The sequence below is a fragment of the Papaver somniferum genome, unplaced genomic scaffold (assembly GCF_003573695.1).
Source record: "Papaver somniferum cultivar HN1 unplaced genomic scaffold, ASM357369v1 unplaced-scaffold_117, whole genome shotgun sequence".
Lineage (NCBI taxonomy): Eukaryota > Viridiplantae > Streptophyta > Magnoliopsida > Ranunculales > Papaveraceae > Papaver > Papaver somniferum.
The window spans coordinates 1884423-1899634 of NW_020620714.1; the positions used below are offsets into that span (position 1 = coordinate 1884423).

General features: G+C 36.5%; 1 protein-coding gene, 1 long non-coding RNA gene and 2 other non-coding genes across 6 annotated transcripts; all 4 read right to left on the bottom strand.

Moving 5' to 3' along the window:
* Positions 1-5520: 5520 nt before the first annotated feature.
* LOC113329563 lies at positions 5521-6665 on the bottom strand. 2 transcript variants are annotated; one of them, XR_003349934.1, is made up of 4 exons: positions 6643-6665; positions 6295-6330; positions 5771-6024; positions 5521-5627 (listed from the first exon to the last, which is right to left on the bottom strand). It is a non-coding gene; the product is annotated as an uncharacterized LOC113329563 (long non-coding RNA). The 2 variants fall into 2 exon arrangements; XR_003349933.1 differs by lacking the exon at positions 6643-6665 and having other exon boundaries at positions 6295-6400.
* A 4829-nt stretch (positions 6666-11494) lies between these two features.
* Positions 11495-14123, bottom strand: LOC113329534 (60S ribosomal protein L37a). Of its 2 annotated transcripts, XM_026576392.1 has the most exons (5): positions 14004-14123; positions 12656-12695; positions 12223-12311; positions 12032-12114; positions 11495-11935 (listed from the first exon to the last, which is right to left on the bottom strand). In XM_026576392.1, exons 1-5 carry the CDS (start codon positions 14004-14006, stop codon positions 11872-11874), a joined length of 279 nt encoding a protein of 92 aa, XP_026432177.1. In that variant the 5' UTR covers positions 14007-14123; the 3' UTR covers positions 11495-11871. The 2 variants fall into 2 exon arrangements, with proteins under 2 accessions (XP_026432177.1, XP_026432176.1); XM_026576391.1 differs by lacking the exon at positions 14004-14123 and having other exon boundaries at positions 12656-12701.
* Positions 13327-13416, bottom strand: LOC113330263. Its single transcript, XR_003350138.1, has one exon. It is a non-coding gene; the product is annotated as a small nucleolar RNA SNORD24 (small nucleolar RNA).
* On the bottom strand, positions 13617-13705 carry LOC113330266. Its single transcript, XR_003350141.1, has one exon. It is a non-coding gene; the product is annotated as a small nucleolar RNA SNORD24 (small nucleolar RNA).
* Positions 14124-15212: the final 1089 nt, after the last annotated feature.

Consider the following 15212-nt stretch of genomic DNA (forward strand, 5'->3'; position numbering starts at 1 on the left):
TTATTCACACGTCCAATAAGTTGGAATAAATCAAATGATAATGCCACACAAATTAATTACACAAAATTGGTTAAAAAGACCAAAATCAACAATTCCTGGATGAAATGGACAGTTAGATTTTGATACTGTTTAAATGGAAAAAAATGTAAAAATAGGCAGGATGTAACGAGTTTCATCGTGCCCATTTTCAAATATTTTTTCTTATTTTTAATTTACACAAGATGTATTCAGTTTCATCCTTGCTATTTTTTAAATATATCCTAGGATGAATCCAGTTTCATCCTTGCTATTTATTTTTTTTGGCCATTTCACCCAAACTATTTTTTATTCATCCATTTGAACCGTGATTTAAAAATATTTGGACAAATGACATGTTTTCCGAATTAATTAATTAATTAACACAAAATTGGTTAAAAAGACCAAAATCAACAATTCCCGGATGAAAAAGGACATTTAGATTTTTGGTACGGTTTAAATGGATAAAAATGTAAAAATAGTCAGGATGTAAACAGTTTCATCCTACCCATTTTCAAATACTTTTTCTTATTTTCAATTTACATCAGGATACATCCAGTTTCATCCTTCCAATTTTTTAAGTTTAAGTCAGGATGTATCCAGTTTCATCTTTGCTATTTTTTTGGTGTTCATTTCACCCATACTAATTTTTTACTCGTCCATTTGAACCATGTTTTAAAAATATTTGGACAAATGACCCATTTTCCGATTAATTAATTAAAAAAATAAGTTGAGACACACTATGTTTACCGCCCCCAGTAACAACATTTATTGACAGGAAAAAGAAAATGCAGTCGACGGCTCGTACGGTTGCAGAAGAATAGGCAGATAACAGAAGCAACATATAGGGAATACAAATGGTCTGCCTTTAATATATACTAATTTCAATGATTTTTTACCACCGGCGAGAGCAGCTGCTATCTTTTTCATTGCTTCGCTTTGACCTGCAGGTTTATCTTGTGCGCTGACATCTGGAGATAAAACATATGCGGGCGATATCAATTTTTTTGAAGAGTGGAAGACCAACAGCAAGAATCATTTCATGCTCAACAAGAATATACGAAAAAGAAAAACAGAAGGAAGAAATAAAAGGATATTAGAATCTTCTACTCTGGACACTATATATGCAGGGGTTAATATAATATCACCGTACTCGGAAGTGGTAGCAGCTGGAGAAGTGCCGGAGAAATTAATTATCGCTTCCAGTACTTTGAAGTGGCAGTGGCTGGGAAGTGCCGGAGAAATCAATTATCATTTACATTGTTTCGTTGACGTATAAAATTCAGTGGTAATCCTCAGTAAGTCCGGCGCCGCCATAAACCCAAGAATTATCTTTGCATTGAACAGCTCAAACTTCATCAAATTCAAGAAATGTTAATTTAAAATCAAACCTTGATAATGGGCACCAAATGTCAAGACAACACCCATCCGTAACAAAACCCTGAATGTACATTCACCACCTTGAAGTAAGAAAGCTTTACCAACACCAGCATCAGCTAATCTATCTTCTAATTTCCTTGCTTCACCTGCAAATACTAATGGTGGGAATCTCTCAAGTTGTTTTAATACATCTTCAAGTTCTTGTTTATCATTATAAGCTGGGATTTGTAATGCTTTTTTAGTTTTCCAACTATCCAAACTCCAATTTGATGAAACTTTTAATGGATTTCAAGAGTTTGATTTCTCTAGTGAGTGAAATGGTGCAGTTAGATTACTTGCACCAGCTAATTCCATAGTTTTCTTGACCAACCCAAATGGTCAAGAAATCTTTTCTGATTGTGTGCCTCTAGGAATCCCTACTTTCAACTTCATGATTGTAGTACAGGCTGAGGACAACATCCATATGCACCCATTTCACATGTTAGGCATAGCTGGTGTATTGGGCGTCCTTATTTAGTGCTATGCATGGATCCTTGGTAACTTCTAGTTTGATCAGGGAAACCACAGAAAATGAATCTGCTAATGCAGGTTACAGCTTTGGTCAAGAGGAAGAAACTTATAACATTGTAGTCGCTCATAGTTATTTTGACCGATTGATCTTCCAATATGTTAGTTTCAACAACTCTCGTTCTTTATATTTCCTCTCCTTGGCCAACAATAGGTATTAGGTTCACAACTTTAGGTGTCAGCACTGTGGCTTTTGATTTAAATGGTTTCAATCTTATCAAATTCATAGTTCACAACCAAGGTCGTGTAGTTAATTAACATTTGGGTTGATATTATCAACTATACTAACCTTGGTATGGAAGTTACGCATGAATTTCACAACTTCATTTTTTTTTTTTTGCAAAATATGATTACAACTTTACAATTTCCCAATTATCTGATTGAAGCTCACAATCATGTGACTTTGAAGAGAATCAATTTTATACAAAACATAGTTTCTTTTGAAAAACAAAGAGAATTTTAGAATTGGTCATGAGTTCAGTCCAATGATGCTCAAAATATGTTATTTTCCGGAAACATGGAACAATTATATCCCCTATGGTATGATAAATGCCGTGAAACAAAAGGATTTTAGTTAAACTCGGCTAGATCGAATTCTATGCGAATCTTTTGTAAGGCCCCACCGAGGAAGAGGTCATCTACTATTCCCTCTTCTCCACTTTAGACGGTGGTTTGGAGTTTTCATGCGGATTAAGAAAAAAATGACTAAATTCTTTTCATCCACGTCCATGAAAAAAGTCTGTTAACATCATTTGCTATTACAATGTTTAAAAAGTTCCAAGATAAAATCCAAGGGTGTTGTCGATGGTTTTCCCGAAAGACATGAACACCCATAGTATTTTGGAACGAGAAACGGAGGGAAGGAGCATGTACCTAATGGCAATTCCTAATAATAATATGAAATTTGAAGTCCACTCTCTATAATTAAAAAACCAAGATGCTGAGAATATTAAGTAGAGCCATGACATTAATTATACTTCGTAAGTGATAGTTATAATAAAAAATCATGCATCCATCTTTAAGTATACTTGGTACGCGTTAGACCTGAAATAACGCGTTAATGAAGCTTGATCATAATTATTGAATGACGCGTTAATGAAGCTTGATCATTAATTATCATCAAGAAACTAATCATAATCAAGTATTAATGGATCCAGTACTAAAATGGTCTCGTACGACCATGTATAGTTCTGGCTAGTCCATTATACACGTCAATGATCTTACTGCGGCGGAAATAAGAGCTAACTCTAATACAATTTAGTTACCAGATTCACATTTTCCCAGTAAGTAACCAGTTATTCGTGAAGTGCTTGAGATTAAAAGTTCGAGTCCCCGTCGGGGCCGTTTCCAGAAAAACTAAAAAAGTGTCCATAATATTGTTGTAGATAGATATGCAACCAGCTGCAAGTAGTCTCTTAGTTTCTGGCTTTTGAATCCAATGATATATGTGACAAACGTGTCCGGTTATCCTTTAAATTAACCCAAAATTGGTTAAAAAGATTAAAGATTAAAGATTAGAAAATTAAAGATTAGAAAATTGGACAAATGACCCATTTTCCGTTAAATTAAAGATTAGAAAAATGAAAAAACGGACAATTTGACATCTAATTTGTACCTAATACTACTTCTCAAGTTCCAACATAGCGAGCCTTCTGTTCATATGATGCTGCTGTCAGATATCCTTGACATTGTTTTCTCCTAGTGCTTTCAGTGAAGCAAAGCTGCTGGTGTGTGGTGTTCGAAACGCCCAAGGATTCCACGAGACAAAATTAGTGTAATATTTTTCGTAATTTTCTGCTTCTAATCGGTTCCACCTTTGATCCTAACACCATGACTTGTGATTATACACAAAATTGGTTTAAAAAACCAAAATCAATAATTTGTGGGTGAAAAAAACATCTATATTGTTTTTTAGGGAAAAATTGATTGATTTATGATGTTATTACTTTGGAGCATTCTTATAGAGAGTGTAATTTTGTTGCCGACAATATGGCTAAGAGAGGTCGTACGTGATCTTGGCAATGGAGTATGTTGGGCGTGTTCATTAATCCAATTGAACTTCTAAATGTATCTTATTTTTTGATTTAAATAGTATGTAGGTTTTTGGATTGCCGTGACCTCTTTCCCGTAAACAATCTTGTAATTATTTTTTGACTTGATAAAAAAGAAAAAAAAAAAGAATAAATTGATTGCACACAGGCAAAAAATCAAATAAAAATATCAAATTGTCTGATTGTTGATTAGATAGGGACGCAACCAGAAACCTTTGGATAAACGACACCAAAATTACACGCATTCTACACCCAGAGTGTTGGTTCCAAAACCCCGCATTGGCAAATGACCCAATATTTCTGTCGACAATATGCCTGTGATGGGCCAAGGATTCACATGCTCGCCAAGCCGACCTCCTGGCAGGAATCGGCGGACTGTACCACGTTTGCACTGGTCGCACACGTGCCAGTCCACCACATGGGGATAGATTTTGCAAGCAAGGGCATTCAATCCCTTGTTGGCGGATCAGCTTGTCCCCGATAATGAAAACGACTAGCCGACAACTGATGATGGACGGTCCGACTCGAACAGTCGCCCGCTGGCCATGCCCGGGCCCACTATTCCGGATTGGACATCATCCGTTAGGCGGGATGTATTTGGTAGGGGCGTCATCGGGGAAGTGGAATAGACCTAACAATTGCAATTGGTCTAAAACACGAGACGAATTATTGCTAATAGACGGACCTCATGATATGCGAAGTAACGAGACGGGAAAGCGGATCTAATCAATCGACAGGTTGAGCCGAAGAGTGTTCTCCTTGGTCCCACCAAGGACGCTGAGGCGGTCAGGCCACGCCGACGGGTTATGATAGCCGCAACACTCATGGTCGTTTGAGGTGGCATGCTCACCACCAGGGCGGATTAAAACCCCGTCCGAACATACCTTAAACCCAATGGCAATACGGGATCAAAAAGGTTATATTATTCTGGTATGCACAGTCACACGAACTTCATTTGCTAACTGCCTCGTAATCTTCCTGATCCTTCATGGAGGATATGTTTTATTTTCTTGTACTCACTCGGGTTTCACGCAGCTAATTAGAAAAATCGGGAAATAGACAAGATGTTGGAGCAAATTGTGGTTTTTGATTTTCAAAACGTAAATGTTACTCACGAATTAATTACTAAACATACTTGGACGTGCAGATTTATTAGATTTTTCGGGACGTTGTCACTACTGGTTAGAGCTGGCAAACGGGCGGGCCGGGGCTGGCTTGTTACGGGTTACACGGGTTCGGGTTAATACGGGCCAAAACCCGCGGGTTGATATTCTTCACGGGTAGTCATTTCTTCAACCCGTGCCCGTAACGGGTAAAGCTTGCGGGTTCACGGGTTACCCGGCTTGTTAGATTAAAAATCAAATCAAATTTTAATTAAGTTAATTTAGGACAAATTACAAAGATCAAACACAAGTATTACAATAAGCAAACACAAATCCTTCCAAATCCTTCCCTATAACACCTAACATACATCTAATCAGTCCATTTTCAGCTCAACCCATCGTTTCTTCAATCGCAGCAAGAATTCTATACATTTGAAGGTGAAGTTTTTCTCTTGCTGAGAATCATCCAAATCCAAATGATGGACACCAACTCTTCCCTCAGTTGAGCCAACTTATATACAAAATAAAAAAAAATAGTTAGTCGGGAAACATAAAAGAATCAGTCACCAACCCCTTTTAGAATTAGTAGATAACTTTACAAGAAATGACACCATTTAGTTACAAAACTAGATAATAAAATTCAGGGTGCAATACCATTTTAGATGTTCAACCCCCGTGATGGCTAGAACTGAGTACTGCCAGTTAAAACATACTACAAAAATGTTGCAGAAGAATCTGTGCATTAGCTCCTTCAAATCACAAGGGATTTTGTTGAGACAATTTTTCAACCACCCTCCAAGCACGAACCTTGCCATTTTAGTCACCAACTCTTACTGCCATCAATAGCTCTCTATTTCTCTCCTTTTTCCAAACAAGAACAATCCCATTTAACCAAATCATCTTCCACTCTTTAAAGAAATAAAAACAGAGATGAAAATCAATTTCAATTAGAATATATACTTCAATTAGAATTATCATCAACAACTGCAATTACATCCACAGGACCATATATACTTCAATTAGAATTATCAACAAACAAAGGCATACCTCATTCAACAATACTACTAGTAATTCGATCACACCAGTAACTCATATTTTTGCAATTTTTCGTAGGTCATAATTAAGGCGGAAAAAATTAAATAAAAAAGGAATGAAAACGGGAAGGATGATCTACTGACCATTGAAAGTGTTGTGGATCCATCACCTTCTTTGGCCTGCAGAAGTATGTAAAGAATTTCAACTCAATCTCAATGCATAAGAAACTATTAATAAACCAAACAAATGAAGAATGCCAATTAACCATCTCATAAAATTGTGAGGAATTTTATAGTTACGTCTTTTATTTATAATTCTTCGTAAACTAATGATGTCAATAAAGTTCATCAAACTCGTACCTTTTCAGTCTCTTCTCGTGCTTAGATGCTAAGATGATCAATAATCAAAGATTGCAGAATCGGTGGCTAATTCACTATGTTTTCAGAAAGAGAAATCAGATAAGCAAACATAATTTGGATTTGAGGGTTTACCGTCTTCCTTGAGGATAAACAAGAACATCAATTTCTTTGTCTGGCCACCACCAATCCATATTGTCTTACATTTACTTCTGTTAATGGTCCGTCTAACCAATGAGTAAAACAGAAACTGTGCAATAATGCATAAAACAATCAATCAATCTAATGATTTACTAAAATTGCAAAAATATGAGTTACTAAGGCATACCTCATTCAACAATATATACTTCAATTAGAATTATCATCAACAACTGCAATTACATCCACAGGACCATATATACTTCAATTAGAATTATCAACAAACAAAGGCATACCTCATTCAACAATACTACTAGTAATTCGATCACACCAGGCATATTACTAATACTAACTCACTTCAGTTCTGCGCTAATAACTGCAGTTCAACCTAACAACATGCACATCCAAGTATCAGTTCAACATATATACAATATCTTAAATACTCATCTCAAATCCTGGTTCATCAACAACCACATAGTCTCGACAACATACATAAATAACTTTACTAATTCGATTGAGAAGAATAATTACCTCAAACCAATCCAACTCAAGCAATTGAGTTAGATTCTTCTTACTCTGACCTGACTCAGAATTCATCTCAAGATCACCACCATCTACCAAAACCAACTCTACCCTTCTTCTGTCTCGATCTGAGTCTCATAATCAGCAACCCTCAGAAACTCTAATTTATAAATTGGGGAAGAACATGAGGAACCCTAAATCTGCAATTTCTTAATCAATTTTTCAGGATAACTCCACCATTTACATCAAATACCAATCAAAAACAAACTCATCTTCTAACTTCTTCTTATTCACCTTTAATTGAATTCTCGATCAATTACAGAAAACCCTAACTATTGATTCTTCAATGATTCGTCACTGAATCAACTTCAAAGCTTAAATTAAAAAACTACTCATGAATCTTCAACAACAATAACTTCATAATTTATCTTCTAAATCTTCATAACATCATCCAACTCTATAAACTCTAATTCATATCTTCACTGATTTAATATTTCCTCTTCTCTCCTTGTTCAGCCAAGAACAACAACACCTCCAGCAACAACCCATGACTCTTGTCTAATTATCCCAACCTCACCACCTCAGAGCCCTCACAAGAATTCACCAGAGGTGAAAAACAGAAAGAAGAGAAGAAGAAAGAAACGAGAAGAAGAAGAAAATATAAATGAGAGTTTATCCTCTCGGTCGATTAATCCAGTGAAGGAGAGGCGACACGTATGAAGTGCGGGTTCACGGGTTAAACCGTGGTTTCACGGTCCGGGCCGGGTTAACCCGTTTCTCGACGGGTCACCATTTCTCCAACCCTAACCCGGCTTGTTTAGAAACCAGCCAGTCCGGGTTCGGGTTTTCACGGTCCGGGCACGGGTTAACCCGCGGGTTTCGGCTTGTTTGCCAGCTCTACTACTGGTGTTATATCAAGGGACAATTCATAAAAGGAGAAATTAGAGGGAGACCAAAAAAAAATATTCTCATTCTCAGGCCCACAATTAATTTTGTGTACCGTGACACCCATAATAATTTTTCTCTGACACCCAAAATTATCCAAATTTATTAAGAATTAATACATAACTCGTTATGCATACTAATTTTTCAGGCATAACTCGTTATGCAGCCTAATTTTTCAGGGGTATAATTGGCAACGGAACTTGGATATAACATATCTAAAAATACGCGCCTTGGAATTTTACAAATTTTATATCGTTGGAAATCTTTTTAAGAGAGCTACGCAACGAGTACAAACAACAATATTAAATTTTTGTTTTTCACGAAAAAATCGGAGGTGATCATCATTTTAGGCAAAATTTCGAAAACTGACTACATAACCATTATGCAGCCACCAAAAAAGATCCATAACACATTCTGCAGACGCATAACGAATTATGCAACCATTTTATCGACTGCATAACAAGTTATGCATCTATAACAAGTTATGTATCCATTGTTTTGGTTGATTTTAGTGCGTACATAAAAAATTGATGCATAATGCATTATGCAAACATATTTTCGGATGCATAACAGGTTATGCATCTATTTTCTCGATGCATAAAAGATTTTGCAACAAATTTCTCGATGCATAATGCATTATGCAGCCATATTTTCGGATGCATAACATGTTATGCATCAATTTTCACGACTGCATAACATGTTATGCAGATATTATTGTAGGTGCATGACAAGTTGTGCAGTCTTTGTTTTTGTTGGTTTCATTAGTGATGAAAAAGTTGATGCATAACGTGTTATGCAACCGTTTTCTGGACTGCATAACAAGATATGCAACAAATTTTGTAGATGCATAACAGGTTATGCATCCATTTTCATAGCTGCATAACAACTTAAAACAACACCCAACAGACTAAAAACCAAATCTGATCTTGACATGTTATGCAGTCATAACAAACTCTATCCGATGCTGAAACAAATTGGTACCCAAGTTAGCTCACCCTACTGGTTTCTAATTAACGCCACATCCGTTGCAAACAACCCTTGTACTCATCCCACAAACGCACAACAAACTAGCAAGGAAACGGTGCGGTCAAGCAGCTGGTTATGTTCTTGTTGTTTAGCCTTGACCAAATCTTCCACAGCACTAACCAAATCTCCTGACGGATTATGCAACGCGGCTAAGTGCACCTTCTATCGGCTATTGCACATCACCACAACCTGCACAGCTCGAGCCTGTATTTAACCATGATCTGCAGACACTAAACATACCAACACCAGCAACGGACCCCAGTATTTGTCTCTCAATTTCTAGTAAACATCGTCCAACACCAGAAAAAACATTCATTTGTGAACACACAATCTGTTTTCCTAACCCTGCGCAAGAGTATTTAACCTTCAAAAGCTCTTGAACTCGAGCAACATCTAGTTGGCAATGAAATTCTTCAAGTTCTTCAACCACGCAGTGTATTCCTTATGCTCTTTCTTAACCATGTAGTCATGTAAGAAATTGGCATTTGGTTTAATCCCTCTGACTTCCAAATATGTGTGGAAAGCTTCCTGCAGTTCCGCATCCAAACTCCTTCAAAACAAAACGCAACAAAAGACCAACATCAATAGATAACTCCAAAAACCAATAGCAAGAAATATAATAACCAAAACTTAAAATGAATTAAACTTACGAGAACTCAGGTCCTTCGTAAGCAATATCCTCATCCGAAACATTTGGATTCTTGACAGCCAAATTGTTGATTGTAATTTCATCTGCCTCAACCATAACATCGAATTCCAAAGTTGGACCAATTTTTTTTCGTAACAGTTACAACCATATCAACAGGCTGAGAACCAGCTTCTTCTTCCACCTCCTCACCACCTTGATTTGCTTCCTGGTCGTCTTGGTCTTCCTCATCACCCTCTTCATAATCACCAGAGAGATCAGGCTTGAACACTGTGACTTTGATCTCCTCACCTTGATAGTTCCTAGTCAGTGTAATAGTTTCAGCTCCATCATTATTCACAATCTTGAATGGAAAATCACTTGGTGCCTCACCAACCTATTGAGAACACACATACATACAATAATCTTGTTCAATTGATGAAGACAAGGGCAACCAAATTAATCTCTTACTATGAAATCACAATTAAAGTAACTAATTGCAAAACTAACACAAACCCATTACATAAATTCATAAAACAAACTTAGCTAGAGCAGAGAACTGACGATGAGTTGGAATTGAAGTTGTTCTAAATAGATTACTATTGCCGGTGACAGTTTTAATGGCGGTGCTGGTAGTGAAGATGGCAGAGGTGTAGTTTCTACAAGGAGTTCTGGTTGCTAGCGGGGTTACTGAAGATGCGACTTTATTCATCATTCTACTCAAAGTCGCCATTTTTGCCGAGGGTTTCTCAGAAATCTCGATGTTTTTAGGGTTTTAGAAGGAGGAGAAATAGTTTTATTGAATTGGAAATCTCGGGAAAACATGATTTTTATATATTTTGGGTTTGAGAATAATTTTCTTCCAGAATTTGGGTGCGCGCCTGTAGTTTTGGGAGCGTGGGTTTCACAGTAGAAACATCAGGGAGAATGGGTCTCGCAGTAGTTTTCACTTCATAAAATACACCCTATGGGATTAATAGTTATAAAAATACACCCATTATGTAGATACACCCTCCAACTAAACTTCCGTTAAGGCCCACCATCAGCCCATCTAACCGTCCAACAAACATTTCTAATCGACGGTTCAAGATCATTCAATATGTAAAATTCCAAATTTACCCTTGGCATAATATGATGGGTGTGAAGAAATTCATTTCTTTACGACTCTCTTTCCTTCTCGCCGTACTGCACCAGCGCCACCACCATCATCGTCTCGTCTATGTCGCCTCACTCTCTTTCCTTCTGATGGTGAAGTATTGAGTGTAAGCTTATTAAATCTATTATGAATTCAAGGTAGGAGTGGTGGTGCTTATGTTTTTGGAATCGGGATGCATGATTTATGAGTGAGTTTTTGGTGTTATTTCGGCTGAGAAACAATGACGAACTAATTGTTTTGTTGCTATAATTTCCTGGTTGTCTACCAAGGGTCAGTTCTTGGGGTTGTTCTCGTATTCGAGTATCTACCAAAGATTTGTAAGAAAGGAGGTACTATAATGAATTGACAATATGCTATTTTTATGTCGGTACCGACAGCATAAAATGAATGATTGTCTTGTTACGATGATGTTATATCAAAGATAACCCCATTTATGCATAAAAGTAAGAACGCCTCCGTTCTATGAAAAATGATACTTTCACTTTTTCAATCGGGCCTTTTTAGGCTTTTAGGCAAAATGGAATGCAGAAAGTATCATTTTCCTATAAACAAAGGTAGTACTAGTTTACAGAAATTAAAACTCAAATCAGCATCCAATAAGCTTTGAATAATATCTGGACTGGCAAGTCGTACAACTCTCTAATAGTGACCCAACTGCCTCCCAAGCTCAGACACCATAGGCAAGGAAATGTGCTAAATTGAAACTACAAAGAAGATAACAGGTTGAAAAGGAAAATCTTAAAGCATGCATGCACAAGAGACAAATATGTGCTGAAAAGCTGACATAAGTCTTCAAAATCTCATCAGAGTAACCATATATGCCATGAACATCTAAATTGCGAAATGTAGGATAACCATGTCAAGCTACTAATATCAAAACAAAAAAGATAGATAAACAGCTACTCTTCAAGAACAAAAAAGAAGCTTTAACGACAAAAGACTGATGAGCTCTCTAACTTTCTGTCTGCTCCCTCAACCTTCGGATGGTACTTCTCACAGTGACTGCACTAGCGGTGCTGCAATACAGAACAACAACAATTAGATGGTTAGCTTTGCTATTGTATGTAGCATACAGATATAGAATGGAAAGTGAACATGAGAGCAAGTCTTACTTCAATGTGTAGGCACCACCAGCTTTCACTTTGCCACAGTCTTTGCATCCCCAAATTCCGACGGCCTTCCTCTTCACGGCATACTGCACAAGGAACGGAATTGGAATTGATTACTAACTCCATTGAAGAAGGGAAAACAAAACATAACAAAAATAAACTGAAACTTGTGTACCAAAGATTAAACAACTAACCTTTCCACAGAATTCACAAAAGTACTTGGAATGCTGACTGATTTCCATCTTCTTGATCTGCTTTCGCAGACTGGCACCATATCTTGTTCCTGAAATAAACAAACTCATGTTGATCAAAAGGAAATACCAAAGCATACTGTACTTCTGCATACGTAAAGATTGTAATAAGGTAAAATTGAATATATTCCTAGAGAAAGCCTATTATAAGCATTACCAGTCTGAAGAGTTCAACTACAGAACAATAATATTTATACTAGATTTAAAGAAAACTCGATAATAGAATTTAACGTATCAATACAATTTCTGAGAAAAACGTTGACCCTTATTTCACAGGAACACCAAGGTTCAATGCTCTATGCTCAGCTAAACAGCATAGACTCAAACAAGACTTTTTTAATTTAAAGAGAGCCAAGAAGCAATATCAACAGCTTACCATATTTTCCAACGATTCCGGCCTTCTTAGTACGCTTAGTCTGCATCGACAATAAAAATTATCAGGATATCAGTACACAAACTAATAAATCATCTTGGAATTTCTTTTAATCAAATCAGGGAAACACACATAACAGGGGATACACTAGACCACTAACAGTAAGAACCGTACAAATCCAAAAACACTACAGCCAAAACTATAAAACCGGACATTTCTCTTTAACCAAGACCACTACTATCAATGCTGATCATGCCTTATTAAGAACCATCAACAAGTATTCACAAAACATTTTGAACCTTAAAAGGTTGGTGACTTCAGTGCTCTTTGAGTGATCAAACCTTCAATTGTGATGGTGTTTAAGGAGGATTGGATATGTTGCAGGTTTCTGAGATTGAGATATTTTAGAAAAGACCAAAATGGCCCATGCATATTCAATCTTCCTCAAACACCATCACCTTTGAAAGTTGCAGGTTGCTGAGATGGAAATGATTTTGAAAAGATCAATATGGCTTGTGAATACTCATTGATGGAAACATTAAAAGAAATCATAAAAGTGAACTATTATGCCATAAGCAAATCAATTTTTTTTTTTTTTTTGGAATCAATAATCTCAAAGCAATCACCATTAAAAAAAAAAACAATAAAAACTTGAATAGCAAAATAAAGTTAAGAGCCTCAGAGATCTTGGTGGATAAATAATCATCAGAGGGGGGTTATAACCCCCATCAAGAGTAGCAAATATTATCCTTACATCACTGGCTTCAGAAAACCATAACCTAAACTACATCTAAACACGATTAACAATCCCAAATCTCTATCCATCAAACAATACAACACATACAACGAAATCATCAAAAATGCAAATCAACTTATAAATCAGTTCTAACCAAAACAGAGCAAAAAAAAAAAAAATCATCAAATCAAACAAAATTAAAAAAAAAAGTTAGGGATGATATGAAGAAGCCTCAGAGATCTTGGTGGATAAATAATCATCAGAAGGGGTTTTCACCCCCATCAATAGTAGCAAATATTATCCTTACATCACTGGCTTTTCACTCCTAAAACCCTAACAACAAATCTGAAAATTAAACGAAATCGTACAACTAAATCCTAAATTGAGAAGAACCCTTTTCTACAATCCAACTAAAAACCCCAAATCTGTCTGGGTTTTCAATAAATCTAAACATAACATCAGAAAATGAAAAAATCTCAGCAGTTTCAGTAAAGATCTAATCAAAATATAACTTTAGTCATCAGAATAGAGATAAGAAGAACGATTACAAGATCAAAACAAGTATGAGTTAAGATCAAAACTCAAATAGAGTGAGATGAGATTTGAAGGACTTACCATGGCTGCGGAGACGGAGGTTGTAGAAGGAAGAAGATGAATCTCTATTTAGGGTTTCGATTTCTCTCGAGGAATAAAGGCAGACTGGTGCCCTTAACAGGTAAGTGGGTGTTTAGATCGTAGTGTTTGTAGAAAAACTGTCTAGTGGATATAGTTGTTTTGCCCTCAACGTCCGTGAAACAAAGATACCCTACCCGGAACCCAACGCCTGAGTAATCACCTGAAAAAATTTGCACATTTAAAATCTCACTGTCTCGAGTACGTTTGTCTATGCCGATTTTTGGGTTTTTTATTTTTTTCCCGAAGGAATGAGGAGCATGAAAACCTCAAACTTCATCCATAGTAGAACATAGTTACATAATATTCAATTACATCCATGAATCGAAATACATGATTAGTACAATATTATTGAACCAAAAATAATCGAAAACAAAATTCTACACCAAATATATGTAAACCGATATGAGAATTGACATCTTCTAATGGTTTATCACCATTTTGTTGGATACTCTCCGGGAAGGAATGATGCTTCCATAAAAGAAGTAATACGCCCAAATTCAATACCAAATTCTGTAATCTTTCTTCATCACGTTCGTAGATGGTTGAATGAAAGATTGAACAAAATCTAAGGCCCTCTAGGAGGTATGAGAAACCGTAATGGCACAAACTTTCCATACGTAATCGAAATAAAAATATACTACAATATCAATTCACTAGTGGAAAATGGGGTATCTATGACCTACATCAGAGACCCTCATTGACTGTAGCCGATACGTTGACCAAAGATACCGGTCTCTGATTCGGTAAAAACATGAAAATTTTTCCGAGAGCCTAATAAACCGTCTCTGAGTTAGAAATTTTATTTACCGTTTTTCCATCATAGAACTACCGATTCAACGACCCTCAAACTCCGATTCAGATCTGGTGAATAACTCTGGGCCCCACAATTTTTATGGTCACGATTCACTAAACTTAAAAGAACGGCTGGATGATTACAATCTCTCTCTCGTTTTTATCATTTCACTACTTAAAAAAAAATCCCCTCTCTTTCACCGCATATCATATCCCTCTCACCTCACCTCTACCCTCAGACTCCATCTTTCGCCTAAAGAACCAGCACCATGAAAATCCCTTCTCTTGATTCTTCTTCTAATCAATAACCCCAGATGCCGCTAATTAGATCTCAAACCTGCTGGAAATATAGTTACA